General features: G+C 35.3%; 1 protein-coding gene across 1 annotated transcript; it reads left to right on the top strand.

The window, feature by feature from the left end:
* The first annotated feature begins 8,869 nt into the window (after positions 1–8,869).
* Positions 8,870–9,373, top strand: LOC129305436 (uncharacterized). The gene has a single exon (XM_054945467.1). It carries the CDS (start codon positions 8,870–8,872, stop codon positions 9,371–9,373), a length of 504 nt encoding a protein of 167 aa, XP_054801442.1.
* Positions 9,374–21,194: the final 11,821 nt, after the last annotated feature.

The raw sequence follows: 21,194 nt of genomic DNA, 5'->3' as shown, positions 1-21,194 counted from the left end.
TGCTAAAAGGAGAGAAAATAGTAGAGAGATAGGCTAGAGTTAAAGGGGAGTTGTAGGACTTAGCCTTAGAGGAGGACAACTTTTTGTATATTTTTCATTGATGAACTATTATGCTGTGACTTGTAATATATCTATTATTAATGAAATATTCTATGTTCTTTACTCATGTGTTCAATTCTTTAATTGCAAGTTTAATAGTTCTGTACTCTTAATTCTTATTCTCCCATATCAGTTTAAGGTAGAGTTTTGTATTAAACAAAAATAAGAACTTTGATCTTAAGGTTTTGTTATCATTAAAAAAGGGGAGATTGTTAGATCATATGTTTTGATGATTACAAAATCAAGAGAAGAAGTATTGGTTATGCGTGCAGATATAAAGAATCATGAATAAAGATAAACCCTCAAGAACATGAAGAATGAAGAAAAGATGAAGAAATTTAGGATAAGTCATTTAAATTCTTAGATTCAATATGAAAACTTTAAGAGCTTAATCACTTTTCATAATCATTAAAATGAGTGCATCACATGTCTCATTTATATGCATTAAGACTTATTTAGTATATTCAAGTTTGTAAGGTATGTCTTTTTAGCATGTTAAAAATAATTGTGGCTAAATTCTGTGAAAGCTGTAAAATCATGTGATTCTGTTGATCACTCATGAGAAATTGTAGGTTGCACACACAAACTAATGAATCATACAAGAGTCAAGAAGTGATTCATGCGTGATTTATCACTTGTGTTATGTGATACCTTAAGCCTTACTTCTCTATGCAAAATCATGTGTGAGAAATATTGTTGTCTATATAAGTTTGAGCAACTGTGCTTCATTACATTGTGTTAAAGGCTATTTAACTCGTGAGGATTGATGGTAGCCACATGTAATTTGTCACTTATTACACAATCATATATTGTTATGTTGAGTCTCAAGTCATCTCAAGCTAAGTTCACTTTGTTTAGATATATGATCTGTAATTCATATTCATATCTCTTGATTATACATATTCTTGCTTGAGTACATTGTAGTTCCACACGTGAAAATGAACCTAGACTAGTTTGTGCCTTAATGCTTATTATTTCATGCATGAGTGAAGATGTGATCCATGCATGATTTATCCTCTTGAATGGACTGAGTCTAGAGATGGTTATTTCACATGTGATAGCCTTCTAGTTCCACACAAGTTTTGTTTACAAGAATTAGCTTTGGCATTTTGCTAGCTATTTCACGCATGAAAGCAAAGAGGTTCCACATGAGATTTGTGATGGTTTCACATATGATAAACCACACATGAGAGTTGAAAGTTCACTCGTAGGGTCTAGCACATAGAACTAAATGCATATTCATAAATGCAGAACCACATGTGAGAGTTTATGATGTTCATGCATGATTTGTCATGTATACATATTTGGAACAAGCCAAGTGCAATTTCAAGCAAGTCACTCATAATAAATTGCACTAACAGAAAGAGACACTATTCCAATGGTCTATCAACTACCAAAACTATATATGTGATTCATTTCACGCTTAAGCTAGGACTAATGATCACTAAGTGAACTTATCTTTATTTAAGTACTTAAAAAGCTTTCAAATTATGCTTTAACATCTTTCATTCTTTCATTATTATTGACAAGAATTATGAAAAAGCTATCATAAGTTTACAAGCTTTCATTTGTAATCTCATCTACTCTTCAAGAGAGTTTTTCTGTGAAAGTTTATCTTCTACATTGAAAATCTTGAAAAGGTATTTTTCAATTGTTTATAACAACTTTCTAGGTTTAGTAAGGTTTGTTAATTGATTCAAGACAAGTTAAGTCTTTAGAGTTGCATTGTAAAGTCCTAACTCAAACCGTACTTTATCATTTCAAATCGCACAATAAATCAAAATCAAAGTAATGGCTCTTTTATTTATTTTCAAATCGCGGGATCACAACTTCTTAAAACATATATTCAAATAAGAGGGTTAGCAAAAGCATAAACATATTTACAAGTCACAACAAGGCATAACATTCTACTCTGAAAATGGGTGATGCACTGCAGCATGTGGTATTGAGCGACATGCTCTGTTTCTGTCTGTGCTATAAGCCACAATGGGCACATTGTGCACCACAGCGAATATGATAGCAAATTTTACTATCATATGATAGCTCAAAAGGCGAACTTCCATCACACGCCATTTCCACACCCGATATCAAATTAGTGATTCAAGCGCCCACACGAAGCTTACAACATGTACTAGCTAATAGAATAAGTTTGGACTCGATCTGACGATCCAATCTAAAATTAAACACCCGAGTGCAAAAAGTCACTCTCAAATGGACCACATACACTTGATTGTCACCTTATATCACAAATATCATATCAATTGCTCATTTTGGCCTCTCAATGCCACATTACACAATTATAGACTTATACTTGACTCTTCCAAATGGGGCTTCGCCTCACCATTTATGTCAAGTTCTCACATAAGAATACAATTCACAATCAATACATAATCATCACATCAATTTACATATAAACAAGTAGAACAAGTTACATCTAACATATACTTCCTTGAATGGCATCTAGGCCTACCCATATACCATTTACTAGGGCAGCCTCGGCGAGATGCAATATCATATACATATATACAAGAAAGTTTCACATCACTATTCAACAAATAATCATTTATGCATCATAGTTGGTAACTATACTATCACAACTCACTATACATTCATTTACACAAATGGTAGTCATACTACTACCAAGTGAGGCTACTCTTTCCTCAACTCTTTTCCTAACCTTCTTATGCTCTCTTCACCTATATTCAAAAGTAATGAAGTAAGATATACATCACAAGAACTCAGAGGTAACCCCAATTACTGGTTAGTGAGTAAAATCATAAACAAGCAATAAAGTATCATGTGTTTCAACAAAAGCAATATCGTATGCATATACAAGAATTCATTCTCATCAATCTTATCATGTTCATGCAATACATTCCTAGTTCTACCTAGTGGAGTAATCTCTACTTTCAAACCAGGACTTTTAATTACATGGAACAAGGCTTACCATACCACTACTTATACCAGGTAATCCTCTTCACGTATGGGTGGTCTCTTAAGTCTGTTATGGTAGAGTTAAACTTTATGCTTTAGATCATCAGGACTTCTTAGCCTTATATAGAGTCAGACCACGACCCCCTATCCTAGTCTAGGGTAACCTCATGGATCATTCCATATCCTAAGTTTGTTATGACAGAGTCAAGCTCTATGCCCTGGATCATTAGGATTCTTCTCTTAAGTCTGTCCTGGAAAAGTCAAGCTCTATGCTTTGGATCATTAAGACTCTATGGATCTCCTCACAGTAGGGCTGCGTCCCCCTACCATAATCTAGGGTATTCTCCCGGATGTAATGCATGTCAATGCACATGTCCTTTCAAATTCATTTCAATCAATATTCACAAGTCAGCGTGCATACTCTTTCACCATGCTGCTACTCTTTCGGTTTACAACGCAATGCGTATAGTTATATCAAAATACTTGTAAACAATTTCACAAACAAATAGGTAAAAGGATTACTCTAGTTACCTTTAACCCTTGCTATTAAGGGTTACCAATCACACTAAGCTCTTAAGGGCGCAGATCCTCATGAGCAACTTCACATGTGCTCAATCTACATAACACAGTACCCTCAATCAATTCTCAACACTTCACATAAGCATTGATTTAGCTAAACCAAATCCTTTAACACATGAAACAGTTTAATTGAACCCTTTTGAATTCACTTATCCATTATTTATAGTCATTAGCCCCATAAGCCACTCAAACAACCATAACAATCTCCTAACACAGTATTCAATCATAATTTTTCCATTTAACCTAACTTTTTATCTATCATGAGCTTAAATCCATAAAGCTTAACTATTTAACTTCATACTAGTCACAAAACCTTAGTTCTATATTCGATATCCCATTTTAACCCTTTCTTTTAGATTACAACATCTTAGAACTTTATGATTTGATTTCTTAACTGATGAAATTCAACAAACATGGTGTAGAATTGAAGCTTGGGATTGCACAAAACTTACCCTGCAAGTTACTAATTGAAGCAAACTCCCGAGCTCCAGATATTACTTTCCCTAACAGAGCTAAACTTCTTCACCCTTCCAGATGAGCTTTCCACACTTCCTCTTTTAATTTTATAAGCTGATCACATCAGCTTTAAGCAATCCTTGGATAGTACACCACGGCACACAGAGCTTCTGCTGCAGCGGGTGGCATAGTGAGAAAATTCTAACTTGTGCTCGTGCGTTATGCCTCAGATTGTATTTCTACCCTTTAATCCTATCAATACAGTATCTAATCAACACAAATGATCAACTCAACATCCAAATGATAATCAATCCAAAAATTACTAATTTACCCCTAATTAGTAACTAGTTTTTAGATTGAAATTCAAGATGTTATAATTCTCCCTTCCTTTAAAAGGAATTTTGTCCCTAAAATTCAAATACAAGCCTAAGCTCACCTCATAGAAACAAATGACGGTACTACTTCCTCATACTCTCCTCCGTCTCTTATGTCACATTACCAAGAGCCATTTTTCACTAAAACACCTTAACCAATTAGATAGTCTTATCATACAATTATTTCTCTTTGACATCTACTATACGTTCTGATTTAATTCGGTAAGTGAGATTCTCCTCAAGCTCAATCACATGTGATGGATTCAGTTGATACTTCTTCAATTGTGACACGTTGTGTAACATCCGGGAAAATTTAACTCTGGTTTATTAACCTAATAAGGGTAATTAGTGAGCTAATAAGGTGTATGGCCAAAGGGGCTTAACTTAGCATAACCATTATGATTTTGCCCTAAAAGTGAGTCCGAATTGATGGCGGGCCACTCGGGCAAGGAAAGAGGAAGAAAAAGTAAAGAATTGTTTTTTATGCCACACGCTGTGGTATGTGGTTGGTTCGCTGCAGCACACAGACATAAATTTAAATGCAAAGGCTCCTCTGTGGCATGTACTACAATGTAGGGTAGCATGCATCATAGCGCACAGGAAAAATTTTAGATAAATTAGATCACGTCTGTGTGAGAAAATAGAAGAAGGAAGAGGAAGAAAATGAAAAGAACATTGGAGCTCTATTAGGGCACACTCACTGGCTTCTATTGTTGGCATTTTAAAGCTCCCAAACACCTAAGGTAAGTTTATGGTGCCTTCTTCTTCCTTTCTCTCCCTTATTTATGATCATTTATGCTAGGGTTTGAGTTGGGAAATGGATTTTTAGTCTATAAGAGCATGGGTCCAATTTCATTGGTTAAAATAAGTATAACGGGAGTTGTTTAATATATAGGAACACTACATTGATGATTTTAGAAGTAGTTGGTCTATGGAAGCATTTATTATTCGAAAATTATCATAAATATGGTAGTTGGGAGAGGTTAATGTGCATTAATGATGGTTTGAGATATTATTAGTGATAATGTGCATTAATGGAATTTAATGAGCCCATTGGGTATGAATGGGAAGTGATTATAAGTTGATAAAAATAGAGTGTGTGGAGTTATATGTTGATAAAGCTTCAAGAGTTAGAAAATGATGAAATTCATATGGTATAGATGTAGAGAGGTTTGTTTTTGGCACCATTCAAGCTTGTCAAAGCTTTAGGAAGTTGGTATAGTGAATGGTAAATATTTGACCTCTCAAAGGTTTGAGGTAACCAGGGAAAACTTAATTTTTACAGTTGAATTTTAATTATGTTTGTGCAATGTAAATTATAATATAATTTAATGATGCATATTGGCAAAGTGTTTGATTTGTGAAATGGTTTTTGCAAAGAAAATATTGATTTTACCACCCTTGATATTTTATGAAATTGATTATGATTTATTACTATGGGTGGAGAATTGTGATATATTATATGTTGAATTATGGAATATTGAGTTATAGGAGTTCATGTCTTATGAATTGATTGTTAAAATATATATTATGTGAGAAATGTGTATAGCATGATCATTGGTGAGAGTTTGCCAAGGGATAGGAGTAGATTAGTCAAAATCCACATGGTGTAGGTAGCGACCATTGGAATCGAGAACTAGCCTTGGCACCAACCATTAGAATTAGGAGGTAGCCCTTATCCCATGGTTAATTCGGGACTGTCTTACTTGTTCTATGAGGGATTCGAACCTAACCAGTCTCCACCAGTTCATGAGGAGGCTAGATTAGGGATATGACACCCTATAGTTGTTAGTATTGGGGGAAACCAGATTACATAAGTGAGTAAGTTAACCTTGGCCTGGTAGCTCCTCATAAGTGGAAGGCTGGGTTAGTCCGTGAAAGACGTAGCCATATGATAGCCACTAATTTTGTGTCGCAGGTAACAAGAGGATATAAGGTTGGCATATGATCATACATATAAGTCTGGCCACATAATTATTAGTTTTATGGTTTGGTATATGTTAAGGGCGTATGGTTGTTATTTTTACAACCATGTGTTATGTTTGTTTTAAATAACATAATAGGGTGTTTTGTGGCAAGCCCGGTCACATGGTTGTTAGTTTTCTGAAGCATGACTGAGTATTATGTGTGATTTGTGCTTATTTACCTAATTGTATTTATTTATAATTAATACGCAACTATATAGGTTAAGTGAAACTTGGTTATTGAGTAGTTATACTCACCCCTCAATTTTCAACATTTTTAGGACCTAGCTCATTAGATCTGAGTCAGGGAAAATATATAGAGGCCTAGGACTGTGAAGTAATCCTCCATATACCTTTCTTTTATTACTCTTATGTGTATTTCTTAATGTAATTGCCAACTAGGATTATTTGACATGATTTATGCACTATTTACATAATTTAGTGTATAACTAGTGTATTTTGTGCCTGGGTTAGTGATTTTTAGTTGTGAACCAGTGAAAAGGGCTAAAATACTTGTGCAAGTAGAAATATATGTATTTTGAGAAGTTTGGAATGAAATTGTAGATTTTGTCCAATACTTCCTTCCCCTTTATGTTTTGTGAAAATTGAGGTTGAGTGGTGATTTTATGAGATAAGTGTTTTTGATTGTGTGTGGTACATTGCATGAGTTTGCAAGAGTCTATTGAGTATGGTTAGATGGTTGGTATAAGCTATTGGCATGTGTGGTTGAGTTAGGACACCCCTTTATGAGATTTTGTGAAAAAGTGGTCAAAATGAGTTTTGGTATCTAACTTTTTATATAAAATGAGTTTAAGTATGAAACTAATGCCATTAGCTAGAGCTAGGAGAAAGCTCCTTGTAGACACTGAAATCACCTCAATCGGATGTTGAACGACGAGTTGGGACACGTCGAAAGTTTACACCCTGTGCTATCAAATAACAGTACTATTGCTATCAAATTTCATGCAATTTGCCACGACGGATGGTGCCTCACATCTCGGCATATGGCATAGAGAAGACATGCCATGGTGCACATGCCGTAAGCGACAGCACATGTGACACTTTCTGCATAAAATTTATTTTTGAGTTTTAAAACTCATTATTTTGGGTCCCAATTGATTTCCAAGCTTTCGCTTTACTTTCAAAACTCTGATTTGGACTTATTAAATCATATTTGAGATTTGAATTGTTGATATTGGGATTCCTTTGAAATATTTTTAAGTAATTCATTTTATAAAACTTTATAATTTGGTAATCATTTGAGGTTAAACCCTACATTACAATGATTTAGAGTTAACTACGATTTAACCTTAAGGAAGTTACAAGTTGGTATCAATTTCTCTGGTTCTGAGAACTGGACCATAGATTTATGAATCAGGTATGAGTTTGCTTGTGAATGGTGCATTTACATATAGAAAGTTGGCAATTAACATTATGCACGTGTTCTTTTCCCCTTTGAGCTAATGTTAACTATCTTCCTTTTGTGGGATAACTTCCATCCTTAGGAGGGGAGAATGGTGAAAACAAGAAATATAGCCGATAACATTTTGACAAATGTATCAAGACAAGTGTGGGAAGTCTTGGTACAAGAGGAGAACATTGTCTCTGGTGAGCATGTTGAGATAGGACAAGGCTCAAGTGAAATTAGAGAACAATTGAGACTGATAACAGGCAATGAGAATATATTGCTAGAGCTAAGAAGCATGATGGAAAGAATTGAATAGAGAATAGATAAGCATGATGAGATTTTGAAGAAAAGATTGAAAGAGTCAAGTAGGATCGTAGAAAGAGTTGGCAGTTATAGTGAAGTAAGAATAGAGAGGGGAGTAATTGATCAACAAGAGGAGGATTATTATAAAGAGAGTAGACTGAGGAGGTCTGAACTAGTGAAACCTAGAGAAAGAGAGCAAGAGAGCTCTATTGATTTAGCCTCGAAGAAGTTTATAAGGTTGAATCCTCTATCGTTTGAGGGTTCTATAAAGAATAGAGCGGCTAAGAAGTGGATAGATCGATTGTAGATGATCTTTTCCATTATGACCTACACGTTTGAGTAACGGGTATTACTTGCTACTTTCCTTCTTGAGGATGCAGCTAAGCAATGGTAGGAGAGTGTGAATAGGTTTCAATTGACATGGAGTGTGTTCAAGAGGATGTTCTTTTCTTACTATTTTCCTACCTCCTTCAGAGCTGAGAAAGAGGCTGAGTTCCACCAGCTACAGCAAAGAAATATGAATGAAGAAGAATTTATGGCTAAATATGAATGAAGAAGAATTTATGGCTAAGTTCAACAAGTTCTCTAAATACTTAACTTGAGGAACCATAATGATAAGTACTAGAAGGCCGAGCAATTACTTGAGAAGATGCGGCCTAATTACTTCAACATTGTCTCATATAGTGATATGTGCAGTAAGTTGAGAGTAGTGGCCAGACGTGGTCGTGAGGCAGAGGATAGCCAGAGGAGAGATGGTAGGGGCCATTTCTTCTACTGGAGGTGTTGGCAAGAGAGCTGGATATAGTTCTAGACTATCTGGATTAGGAAATAATGGTAGTAAGAAGAAAAGCTTCCAGAGGGGTTCACATTCTAGAGGTTCCCAGATGAGGAGTAACGCCCTTAGGAGTATGGGTGGGCAGAGTCAAGCTTCGAGACAAGATTATACTCCTATGGTAGCTAGATCGATTAGAGCCCCACAGTGTAGCGGGTGTGGGAGATACCATACTGGAGAGTGCTGGATATGTTTCAAGTTCTATAAGGTTAGGCACATTGCTCAGTATTGCCCAAAGAATACTCCTCACACCGATCAAAGGTCTATTATTCCTGGTCGTGCATTTGCTATGACAAGGGAAGAGGCTAAAGCTTCCTCCAAGCTTATCCAAGGTATGATTTCTTTAAGCAATCAACGGATTTCTGTTTTATTTGATTCTGGTGCCACTCACTCATTTGTTTCTGATGAGTGTCCAAAAGACTAAGTTTGCATGTTATTGAAATACCTTTTATGATGAATGTGTCTACACCGGCTGGTGCTTCAATGAGAACCAATCAAGCTTGCTTGAAAGTAGAGTTGTAATTTAGTGAAATAGCCACAAGTATTGACTTGATTTGTTTACCCATATCGGGAATTGACATGATAATTGGCATGGATTGGTTGTCTGCTAATAGAGTGACATTAGACTGTAATAAAAAGACAGTTTCATTGCTAGTGTACAAGGCAATTATATTGAATAATAAAACTACACCACCTGTACTTGTTATTACTCCGGAGACTCTTAAATTCCTATCAGCAGTATAAGTGGAGAAATTAGTGAAAGAGGGATGTCAAGCCTTTATGGTGTTCTACTTAGTATACAGAGTATATGATGGAGCATTATACAAGATTGGAGTTGTTAATGAGTTTCCTGAGGTGTTTGCAGACAAAGTGTCAGGATTGCCACCATAAGAGAGATTGAGTTCTCAATCAATTTGGTGCCTAGTACCGAACTAATCTTTAAGGCTTCATATTAAATGGCTCCAATAGAATTAAATGAGCTTAAGAAGTAGCTAGAGGAGTTATTGGAGAAGGGGTTGATTAGGCCTAGTATTTCACCCTAAGGTTTGCCTGTTTTGTTTGTCAAGAAGAAAGATAGTAGCATGAGATTATGTATAGACTATCGACAGCTAAATAAGGTGAAAATTAAGAATAAGTATCCGTTACTCTGAATTGATGACCTATTAGATTAGTTGACTAGAGCAACGGTATTCTTTAAGATTGACTTGAGATCCAGCTATCACTACTTGAGAGTAAAAATGGATGATGTGCTAAAGATTGCTTTTAGAATGAGATATCGGCACTATGAGTTTCTTATTATGCCCTTCGGACTAACAAATGCACTTGCAATCTTTATGGATTACATGAACTGAATCTTTAGGCCCTATCTAGACAAGTTTGTAGTAGTCTTCATTAAGGATATCTTAATATATTTAGTTAATGAGGAAGAGTATGCTAAGCACCTGCGGATTGTGTTGCAAATTTTGAAAGAGAAAAGGCTATATGTGAAGTTGAGCAAATATGAATTCTGGTTGTGTGAGGTAAAGTTTTTAGGTCATATAGTGTTAGCAAATGGTATTACAGTTGATCCTCATAAGGTGAATGTGATACTACAATGGGAAAAACTGACTTTTATGATAGAGATCTAAAGTTTCTTGGGTCCAGCAGGATATTATAGAAGGTTTATTTAGGCATTTTCCCAAATTGCATCTGCTTTGACCAAATTGACTAAGAAATATCAGCCTTTCATATGAACCGACAAGTGTGAAGAGGCTTTCCAAAAGCTGAAGAAGAGATTGATGACTGTACTTGTGTTGACTATTTTAAATCTAAAAGGGCCATTTGTGGTGTATACAAACGCTTCACTTAAAGGTTTTGGATGTATCCTAATGCAAGATAATAGAGTAGTGGCATATGCTTTGACACAATTAAGACCACACAAAGAGAACTATCCTATCCATGATCTTGAGCTTGCGATAGTAGTGTTTGTACTTAAAATATGGAGACATTACCTTTATGGTCCGTAGTTTGAGTTGTATAGTGACCATAAAAGCCTCAAGTATCTAGTTGATTAGAAAGAGTTGAATATGAGGCAGCAGAGATGGATGGAGTTCTTGAAGGACTACAATTTTGAGTTGAAGTACCATTCAAGCAAGGCTAATATAGTAGCTGATCCGTTGAGTTAGAAGACATTATATGTAGTATTCTTGATAATGCAAGAGCACAAGATGCTAGAGGATTTCTCTAATGAGCACAAAAATGTTCTTAATTTCATGTCATATAACTTGAATGTCATGGTAATTACAAATGAGTTCTGGAAAGAGCCAAGAAAAGCACAATTAGAAGATGAGTACTTGTTAGAAATCAAAGAGGACATTGAAGAGAACTAAACAATGGCCTTTGGCTTTAATGATGATGGTTTTGTGTTGTATCACGACCATATATGTGTTCCTGATAATGAGGAGATTAGAGAGACTATCCTATCAAAAGCTCACAGGAGTAAGCTAACAATCCACCCTGGTACTACTATGATGTTCAAAGATATGAAGAAGCAGTGGTGGTAGCACAGAATGAAATGAGATGTGATTAAGTTTGGTTTCAGGTGTTTGACATATCAGAAAGTCAAGATAGAACACCAAAAACCACTTGGGTTGTTACAACCTTTAGAAATTCCAATATGGAAATAAGACAGTGTGTCTATAGACTTCATAATGGGATTGCCACATACTCAAGCTAGTCATGATGCTATATGAGTGATTATAGACAGACTGACTAGTTAGCTTATTACCTAGCCATTAGAGCTAACTATACCTTAGAGAGATTTATTAAGGTTTATGTTCAAGAGATAGTACAATTGCATGGGGTAACGAAAGAGATTGCATGGGGTATTGGAACATGGATGCATATGCCACGGCACACAACACAGACAGAGAGAGCATGTGGCTCTGTGCCACATGCTGTAGCACACGGACCAAAATTCAATTTTATTTTATATGCTAAATTGGATGGAATACTGGTGGGTTATGTCCACTATGTATTTGGCAAGTGTATGATTTATTTCCGTTGTGTTTTCTCTGATTGAATTGTGATTCAATTGATTTTATAAAGTAAGTCTTCGGCCAAAGCTTTTGAAATTAATTTGATTATTGTAAATGATGTGAGTTAATGGTAACACTATAGTCTTCTCTTATATTAAGTAGATACATGATAGGAGGTTACACATATACTTATATGTACTTTTCCACATCGTAAGTGGTCTTAACTGGCAAGAAGTGTGCTAATTTTGTCAATCAATCCACAATAACCCACACAGAGTCATATCTTGCCTAAGTCCTTGGTAGACCAGACATAAAGTCCATTGAAATGCTGTCCCATTTCCAATAGGGAATCTCTAGAGGTTGCAGTATCCCAACCAGTCTCTGATACTCAATCTTCACTTTATGACACGTGAGACATTGGCTCACAAACTCAGTAACATCTTATTTCATATCTTGCCACCACCAATACTTCTTCATGTCAGGGTACATTTTGGTTACACCAAGATGCATCGTATATTTGCTCAGTGAGCTACTTCTAACAGTCTCCTTCTAATGCTTTCATCCACAGGTATACAGATTCAATATTTATACAGGATGAATCTTCATTACTAAACCAAAAAAAGGTAGTACAACCTTCTTCTACATCTTCTCGTATCCCTTATAAGAGTCTGCCTCTTAAATGAGCTTCCAGTATCTCTTTCCAAAACCCATTGGAAATGGTCATTGAATGAATTGCATTTAGAGTATAATCTGATGCCTCAAGCTACAATTCTAGCAAAGACAACAATAACTGTGTTCTTGAACCATCAATCTAACCACACATAATAATTTTTAACTCAAAGCATCAGCCATAATATTGGCTTTCCCTAGATGGTACTTAAACTTAAAGTTATAATCTTCTTAGAATTCCATCCATTGTCTTTGTCTCATATTAAGTTCTTTTTGATCCATAAGATATTTTAAACTCTTATGATCACTGCAAATATTAAACTCTACACCATAAAGTTAACATCGTCAAATCTTGAGAGCAAGCATTATAGCTTCCAACTCCAAGTCATGCGTTAGATAACACTTCTTGTGTGGTCATAACTATCTAGATATGTAAGCCACAACTCAGTCTTCTTGCATCAACACACACCCTAGACCTTTTAAAGAAGCATCTGTATAAACCTCACAAGGCAACCATGGATCAGGAATAATTAACACCGGTGTTGAGGTTAACTTTTCCTTAAGCTTTGCAAAAGCAAATTCACATCGATCATCCCAAATGAAAGGTTGATCCTTCCTCATTAATCAAGTCAAAGGAGTAGCAATCTATAAAAATCCCTAAATGAATCTTTAGAAATATCTAACCAAACCACGAAAACTTCACACTTCAGTTACTGAACTTGGCCATTTCCATTGCAATGCTGCATCCACTTTATGAGGATTCATTAAAATCCCCTCAATTGACACCATGTGTTTGAGAAATCTTACCTCCTGTAGCCAGAATTCACATTTGCTCAACTTGGCATATACCTTTCAAAATTCTTGGCACGGTTTTGAAATACCTCATGTGCTCTTCCTCATTCTTAAAGTATATCAGTATGTCATCTAGGAACACGACAACAAACTAATATAAGAAGGGACAGAATATATGATTCATGTAGTCCATGAAATCTACAGGCATATTCATCAACCCGAATAACATCACCAAAAACTCAAAGTGACCATATCGAGTACCAAATGCCATCTTAGATACATCCTTAGCATTTACTCTCAACTGATAGTACCTAGATTGTAAATCAATCTTAGAAAACACTAAAGCTCCCACTAGCTAATCCAGCAAGTCATCTATTCTTGGGAGTGGGTATTTGTTCTTTACTATCACCTTGTTTAGTTGCCTATTGATTGGATTTAGTCGCTTATCCTTAAAATTAAATTAAAACTAACCCTAATGCAATATAAGGCCAACCCTAGGTCATCTCCCAAGGAATGGTCTTAGTCTAATTAAAAGTTATCTAGTGGAATAAATTACCCAAAGTTGTAGGAATTTAGTTACCTAATTATATAAACTAATTACAAAATATAAAAGTAATTAAAATGCTAATTAGAATGAGTGAAATGAACTTTCCTTTTCACAAGAGTGGAACCCTAGAGATTATTTGATTTTGGACTCATTATCTTCTCATGATTAGGCTAAGTTTAGCTTTCCTTTCCTCTTGACTAAAGCTGTCACGACTTAAGAAAATTATCCTAAGCCAATTAACCTAATTAGCTAACTCCCCTAAGTCTTAGATTAAGGTCCCTAGTTCAATTAACCAATTGGTGTAAAAATTAGCCAAGTGAATCACTTAAAACTCTCCCTCAAATGCCATGACCAAGACAAGGAATCAAGTAACCACAACATTATGTCACGCTACTCAACAACTCAAGCATTAACATCACAAGATTATGCAACATTAACACATGTAATTCATAATTGAAAAACACAAGATTATGTGCTAAACAAAATGTAGCCATATTTAGTCATGGCTGTCCAAGGAAGAAATTAAATGAAACAATCCTCTCTCTTTACATCAACATCAAATTCAAATTGGAATTTATAAGTTAAGATGATTAAACCTTCGATTAAGGAATCCAACCATTTAGTAAAAAGAAGAAGAGGATAGGAAACAAAATAACATCGCCAATTTGAAGCTCAAGACTCATCCTGCATCTTTATCTCTCTAGGATTCCACTAAAGAAATTTGCCAATCTTCACCATACTCAAGAACCCAAGTAATTGCTTGTGAAGACCAAACTCCATAGCTCTTGAATGATGGAAATGAGCTTCAATCCTTGTGAAAGTGAGAGGGTTAGGATGAAATTGAGGAGAGGAAAGAATGGTGTAAATTTTATGGAGATTTGGTGGCTAAAAATGGAGGTTAAGCTGCTGGAAAATGAAGAACAAATTAAAGAAAATGAAGAACGCTATGAACAAGTGAGAGAAAATAAAGGAGATGAATGAAAATGAGTGTTGGATCTGATGATGAATGGCATGCTCAAGGTGTTTCCCATCAGCTGATCCTAATTAAAAAATAATAAAAGAAAATAAAAGGGAAAATGAGAGCCTTGTCATACTTGCAAGGTGGTAACTTTCTATTAAGTTGTAGATGATTCCAATGTATGTGTAATTTTCCATGTGTCATCCACATCATTTAAGCTGATTTAATCCCTCAAAATAATAATAATTCATGTGAAAATTCTCAGCCATTGATCTCAAGGAGTGTTGACCTCAATTGCCTAATTGATGCATAAGTCACATACCACCTATGTCACATAAATCACATAATTCAATTAAATAGCATGTGATATATTAAAATTTAATTAATGTCAAAAATTAAATTTATAATTAGAAGGGATAATTAATTAAAATAATCAAGTTTCAAGCTATACAAAATTATATAAAAATTTTCACACAAAGGCGAACCAAAAACTAAGTCAAACTAGGGCACTTTAAAAAGTGTTGACTTTTTATTCAATTACTCCCAAACTAAAATGAATTTTAAAAATATAATTTCACCACTCATCAACTGAACATAAAATGCATTTTTTGAATTTTTCTTGTACATTTTCTCAAATTTTTTATTTTTTGGACGAAAATGCCCGTAGTGCACTAAACCTAGAAACTTAGGTAAAATTCCAAATATAATGCAATTTGTGTACTTTAAGATAATAAATCATTACTAAAAGGATCCTAATTGATAAATAAAAGTGTGTAACAAATTTGTTCTATCACCTATAGTCAATGCATAACCGCAGGCTGCCATCCTTCTTCTTTACAAATAAGAGTGGTAAACCCCATGGCGACATACTAGGGCGTATGAAGCCCTTTTGTAGCAATTCCTCCAGCTGCTTCTTAAGTTTTACTAATTCTGAAGGAGCCATCTTATATGGAGCTTTTGAAATAAGCTCAATACCAGGTGCTAAATGAATAGAGAATTCTACTTCTTGTTCCTATAGCAAACCCAATACCTCATATGCAAACACCTCAACAAACTCATTCACCACATGAATTTCACCAACACTGCCACTACTATTGCCTTCCAATACAAAGAAAACTACATAGGCCTGACAATCCTCAGATACTAATCTTTCAACATGTACAACTAATAATTTTCGTGGTTGATTGGTAGTTATTATGGAAATCATAGTTGGCATCACGTGAACTAGTAGTAACACCATCTTTCTGGTGCAATCCAAGGTAGCATTATTCCCTCACATCTAATCCTTGCACAAGAATCAAGATTAGATCTATCACATAAGTTATACAATCAAAGCACAACTTAACCCTTTTACCTACCTTAGTGTCTTATCTAGTAATCCAGAGTAAACACCTTAACAACATTAGGTAACTCATGTACAGGCAAATTTAGCTTCTCCATATAATCATGCAATACAAATAAATGAGTAGCTATCGAGTTAAATAGAGCCTCAACTCTTTACTCATGAATAGAAATTATACCTGTGATTAGATTCAGTGCCATTTAAGCCTTCTCCCAAGAAACAGTATATGCTCGTCTTGGCATGGTCGATCATTGCTCAAAAGTTACCCCTTAATTCTTGGGGTAATCCTTTAAAAAATAGCCTATGCCACCATAAATAAAGCATGCCTAACATCTTCTAGGATTATTCTGCCTATAAATCACACATGTAGGTGAGCGTGCAGTGCTCACACGAGATGTAGGGTTAGTAGAAATATGACTTGGCTATTATGGAGCTCTAGAATTTCTAGCCCCATTAAACCTTTCACCCTGGCCAATTACTCCTCGAGACTACAATCCTCCTGCCCTAGGATCTAAAACCACTGGTACTAAAACTGCCTCTCTTAAATATTCCTCCAGTCGAGCCTAACAGAATAAAAAACCTTCCGTAATTGTCTCTTCTCTCCTCAACATCTATCTCCTGACCTCGTCTCGCAGCTATATAAAGCTAGTTACGAGTTTTCTCATAAGTAGATTCTCCTAATAACGCAAGTTTCCTTCTATACTTAGGGACACATCTTTTCAATCAACCTCTTGGCTCTCCATTTATTATCATCCTTCTCACACAGGTAAGTCACAAATTTCAAGAGCTGGTTGAACTTCCTTATAAATGACTCCTTATCTATATCCCCCCATTGAAAAGTATAAAACTCTACTTCCTTCTCATCTTAAAACACCACAGAGAAGTGATAGTCAAAGAATCTCTCTCTAAATTGCTCTAAGCTAAGCTGACTACCACTGGAGGGTCTTACCAAATGCCATTAATGCATGGTATCTTCAATCAAATGTACAGTGGCTAACACCACTTTCTGCTCAGAGGAACACAAAGTAACCTCAAAGATTGTCTCGATTCTCTTAATCCAGCTTTTCACATCTCCCTTTCTCAAACTGCCATTGAAGGTTAGCAGATTTAACCACAAAAAAGTCCTCCAAACTTGGTCCATAGGAATCTCCTGATCTTCCCTACCGATCACTGGCTTATTCCTTAAAGTATGAAAGGTCGCTAGGCTACTCAGCTGTATCTCAGTTTATTGCTAAGATTCTATTCTCTCTTCAGCCTCAAGCCTTCTTGCTTTAGCCGTGGCTCCTTATGATCCCTATTATGGTTCAGGGCATCACGGCTAACTAGACTTCTCTAAATGTCCAATATCACTTCTAGCATGCATGCCATAATAGGGTTATTACCCTGAGGTTATTTTGATGGAACCTTCAAATCTTGCACATCTCAAGTATTCTAAGCTTGCATATGTCGTGAAATTTTACCACATCCTCTTATAGCTACTATTGAATAATTGTAGCTTTACTTACATTTCTCCCCTCCTTTAGAGTAAATGTAGAAAAAGTTAGTATATAGCTGGTTAGAGGCTCGAAAAGAGTAATGAATATATAAAAGTTGCTAACTAATGCGATGCAATGCATAAAAAGACCAAAACTAAAGAAGACTGATACCAAATTGTAAAGTCCCAACTTCAATTGGACTTTGCCATTCTAAATCACACAATCAATAAATCAAAATTAGAGTAATAGCCCTTTTGTTTATTTTTAAATCACAGGATCCCAACTTCTTAAAACATATATTCAAATAAGAGGGCTAACGGAAGCATAAAAACATTCACAAGTCTCAACAAGACATAATATTCTACTCTAAAAATGGGCCATTTTCGTAGTGTGTACATGTGCTGTGGCATATGGCACAGAGCGACATGCTCTATTTTTATTTGTGTTATGCATCGTGGCAAGCACATCATATGATAGCATAGAAGGAAAATTTCCTTCGCACTCCATTTCCACATTCAATGTTCGATTAGAGTGATTCAAGTGCCTACACAAAGCTTATGACATGTACTAGCTAATGGAACAAGTTTAAACTTGATTTGATGATCCAATATAAAATTAAACACTCAGATGGAAAAAGTCACTTTTTCTTTCAAAACTTTCACCCTAAGTGCTTAATTCTCATTTCTTGTCCTATTAAACCACTTCGGGCTTTGAACTAAGTCTAAATAGACCACATTCACCTAATTGGCACCTTATATCACAAATATCATATTAATTGCCCATTTTGGCCTCTTAATGCCACATTATACAATTGTGGACTTATATGAGGAATACACATACAACACATACCCACACACACACACACACATATATATATAACTAAACTTGTTCCACTTTTAACCCTCTGACTCTTACATATGGGGCTCTGCCTCACCATATAGTCAGGAATCACAGCATACTCAACTCTTCTAAATGGGGCTCCACCTTATAATTTGTGTCAAGTTCTCACATAACAATACAATTCACAATCAATACATAATTATCACATCAATTCACATATAAGCAAGTGGAACAAGTTACATCTAACATATACTTGTTTGAATAACATCTAGGCCTACCCACGTACCCTCTACTGGGGCACCTTGGGTAAAATGCAACATCATATACATATATACAAGAAAGTTTCACATCACCATTCAACACATAGTCATTTATGCATCCTAGTTGGAGACTCTTTTCTTGACCTTCTCATGCTCTTTTCACTTATATTCAAAAGTAACAGAATGAGACATACGTCCTAGGAACTCGGAGGTAACCCCAATTACCGGTTAGTAAGCAAAATTATAAACAAGTGATAAAGTAGCATGTGTTTCAACAACAGCAATATCATATACATATATAGGAATTCATTCTCATTAATCTTATCTTGCTCATGCAATACATTCCTACCTAGCAGAGTAATCTCTACACATGGACCAAGACTTCTAGTCACATAAAATAAGGCCTACCATACCACTGATCAGACTGAGTAATCTGCTTCACATATGGGTAGTCTCCTAAGTCTATCATGGCAGAGTTAAACTCTATATTCTAGATCATCAAGACTTCCTAGCCTTATATAGAGTAGGACCATAACCTCCTACCTTAATCCAAGGTAACCTCATGGATCATTCTATATCCTAGGTCCGTTATAGCAGGATCAAGCTCTATACTCTAGATTATTAGGATTCTTCTCCTAGGTCCACTCTAGTAGAGTCAAGCTCTACACTCTAGATCATCAAGACTTCCTCAACCTCCTTATGGTAGGGCCACGTCCCCTTACCATAATTTAGGGTGTAACATCATGAATTTCTTAATCCTGTAATTAGCTGTTCAATAGGTGTAAAATGGTAATTAGTTGTATGAACAGATATGGGCGGAATGATTGCATTTTGAGTTGGAGCAAGTATGCATGGTGAGAATTTTTCTCACTGTGCCATACGCCACAGTCTATGCTATATATATTACAACACGTGGACTAGAAAATGACCCCTTAAATCATGAATTTTAAGTAATTTTCAAAAGGGAAAAATTAAAAATGCACGAGATGAGAAGAGAAGGGTTGATGTGCTAGGGCAAGCCATTTCAGGTCATTGGAAGGTGCTTTTGATCAATTACTTAGCGAGTAAGCTATGCATAACCCTTACCTTCCATTCTATCAAAATTTCTCTAAATATGAGCTATAGAGAAATTGAATCGATGAAATTTTAAGGGTTTGATTCCCAATAGTATTAAAAAGGTTCTTAGGAGTTAAATTAGAACTTTGCAATTAGTTTAGAGCTGAATGATAGAGCTTTGAACCTGTAGGCTTGATTTGGCCCTAAATCAAGAGGAAAGTAAGGTGGAAATCTTATTTAACTAAAATGAGATTAGTTGAAGTGATGTAAAGTAGTAATCGAGTAGTAATGGACCTAGAATAAATAAATGAAAAAAAAAATATAAGGGTAAATATAGCCATAAGTAGTAAATATGTACTTTTAGTCAAATTAGACCAAATGATTACATTGTGCCAAATGTGTTCAGATTGCCATATCAAGCATGTGAGTTAAGAAAGGAAGCTTGTGATAAGCTATAGTGGTTGTTAAAATTCATGGGTAACCTTTCTAGTGATAGAATCATTAAGGTAAATGAATAACTTTCTCTATTTGATTATTGATTATAACTGTGTGTGAGTTTACTATAGAGTGCATGAAATTGTTTTAAACTAAGCATGGTTTATAGCATTGTGTGAATAATGCATGAAAATCATTTTTCAGCAGAGAAATGAGTAAGAACGTGTGATTTCATACCTTACATAAATATATGCTATATACGAATGAGGAACCTTTAAATAGTTTAAAAAGCATGACCATAGGGGTGGGAGTTTACCCGAGTAGAGATGTGGTAATAAGACCATATGGCATATTCTCCTTAGTGCTCGACGAGATGCAGTATTAGAGAATTATACCTCTTTAGTGCCTTTTGAGGTACAGTATTGGAGATGATCTCCTTAGTGCATATTATGGTGCGGTGTTGGAGATTTTAGGACTCTTTAGTGTCTATGTGATGCAGAGTTGGAGTCAATAATATCCCATTATGTGTATTGGGGGAAACTATAGTCTAAAAGTGAGATAGAACACCTTTAGCCAGGTGATTCTACAACTAAAGGTGAGTTCAAGGCCAATGAGATTGTATATTGGTCTAAAACGAGCCTATAGTTTTGAGTCAGTATGATTTAAAGGTTCGGTCAATAATGATCATGCTATATGATGCTATACATTGTATATGTGGAATAATAGTGAAAAGTGGTAATTATAGTGATAAAAGCAGTGAATTGATATATGGGATTGTGAATTGAAATGCAATATGTGATATATGCTATGTTAATGAGGTTTGAATGATATATTATGCTTTACCTTCATATAAT

Source organism: Prosopis cineraria, unplaced genomic scaffold, assembly GCF_029017545.1.
Source record: "Prosopis cineraria cultivar Desert tree isolate PC_DT_omini unplaced genomic scaffold, ASM2901754v1 PC3, whole genome shotgun sequence".
Lineage (NCBI taxonomy): Eukaryota > Viridiplantae > Streptophyta > Magnoliopsida > Fabales > Fabaceae > Prosopis > Prosopis cineraria.
Note: the sequence above shows the minus strand (reverse complement) of the source record. Positions and strands in the feature narration are given on the sequence as shown.

Coding starts and splice junctions, on each gene's coding strand:
- LOC129305436 (XM_054945467.1), top strand. CDS start 8,870: ATGGTAGGGGCCATTTCTTCTACTGGAGGTGTTGGCAAGAGAGCTGGA.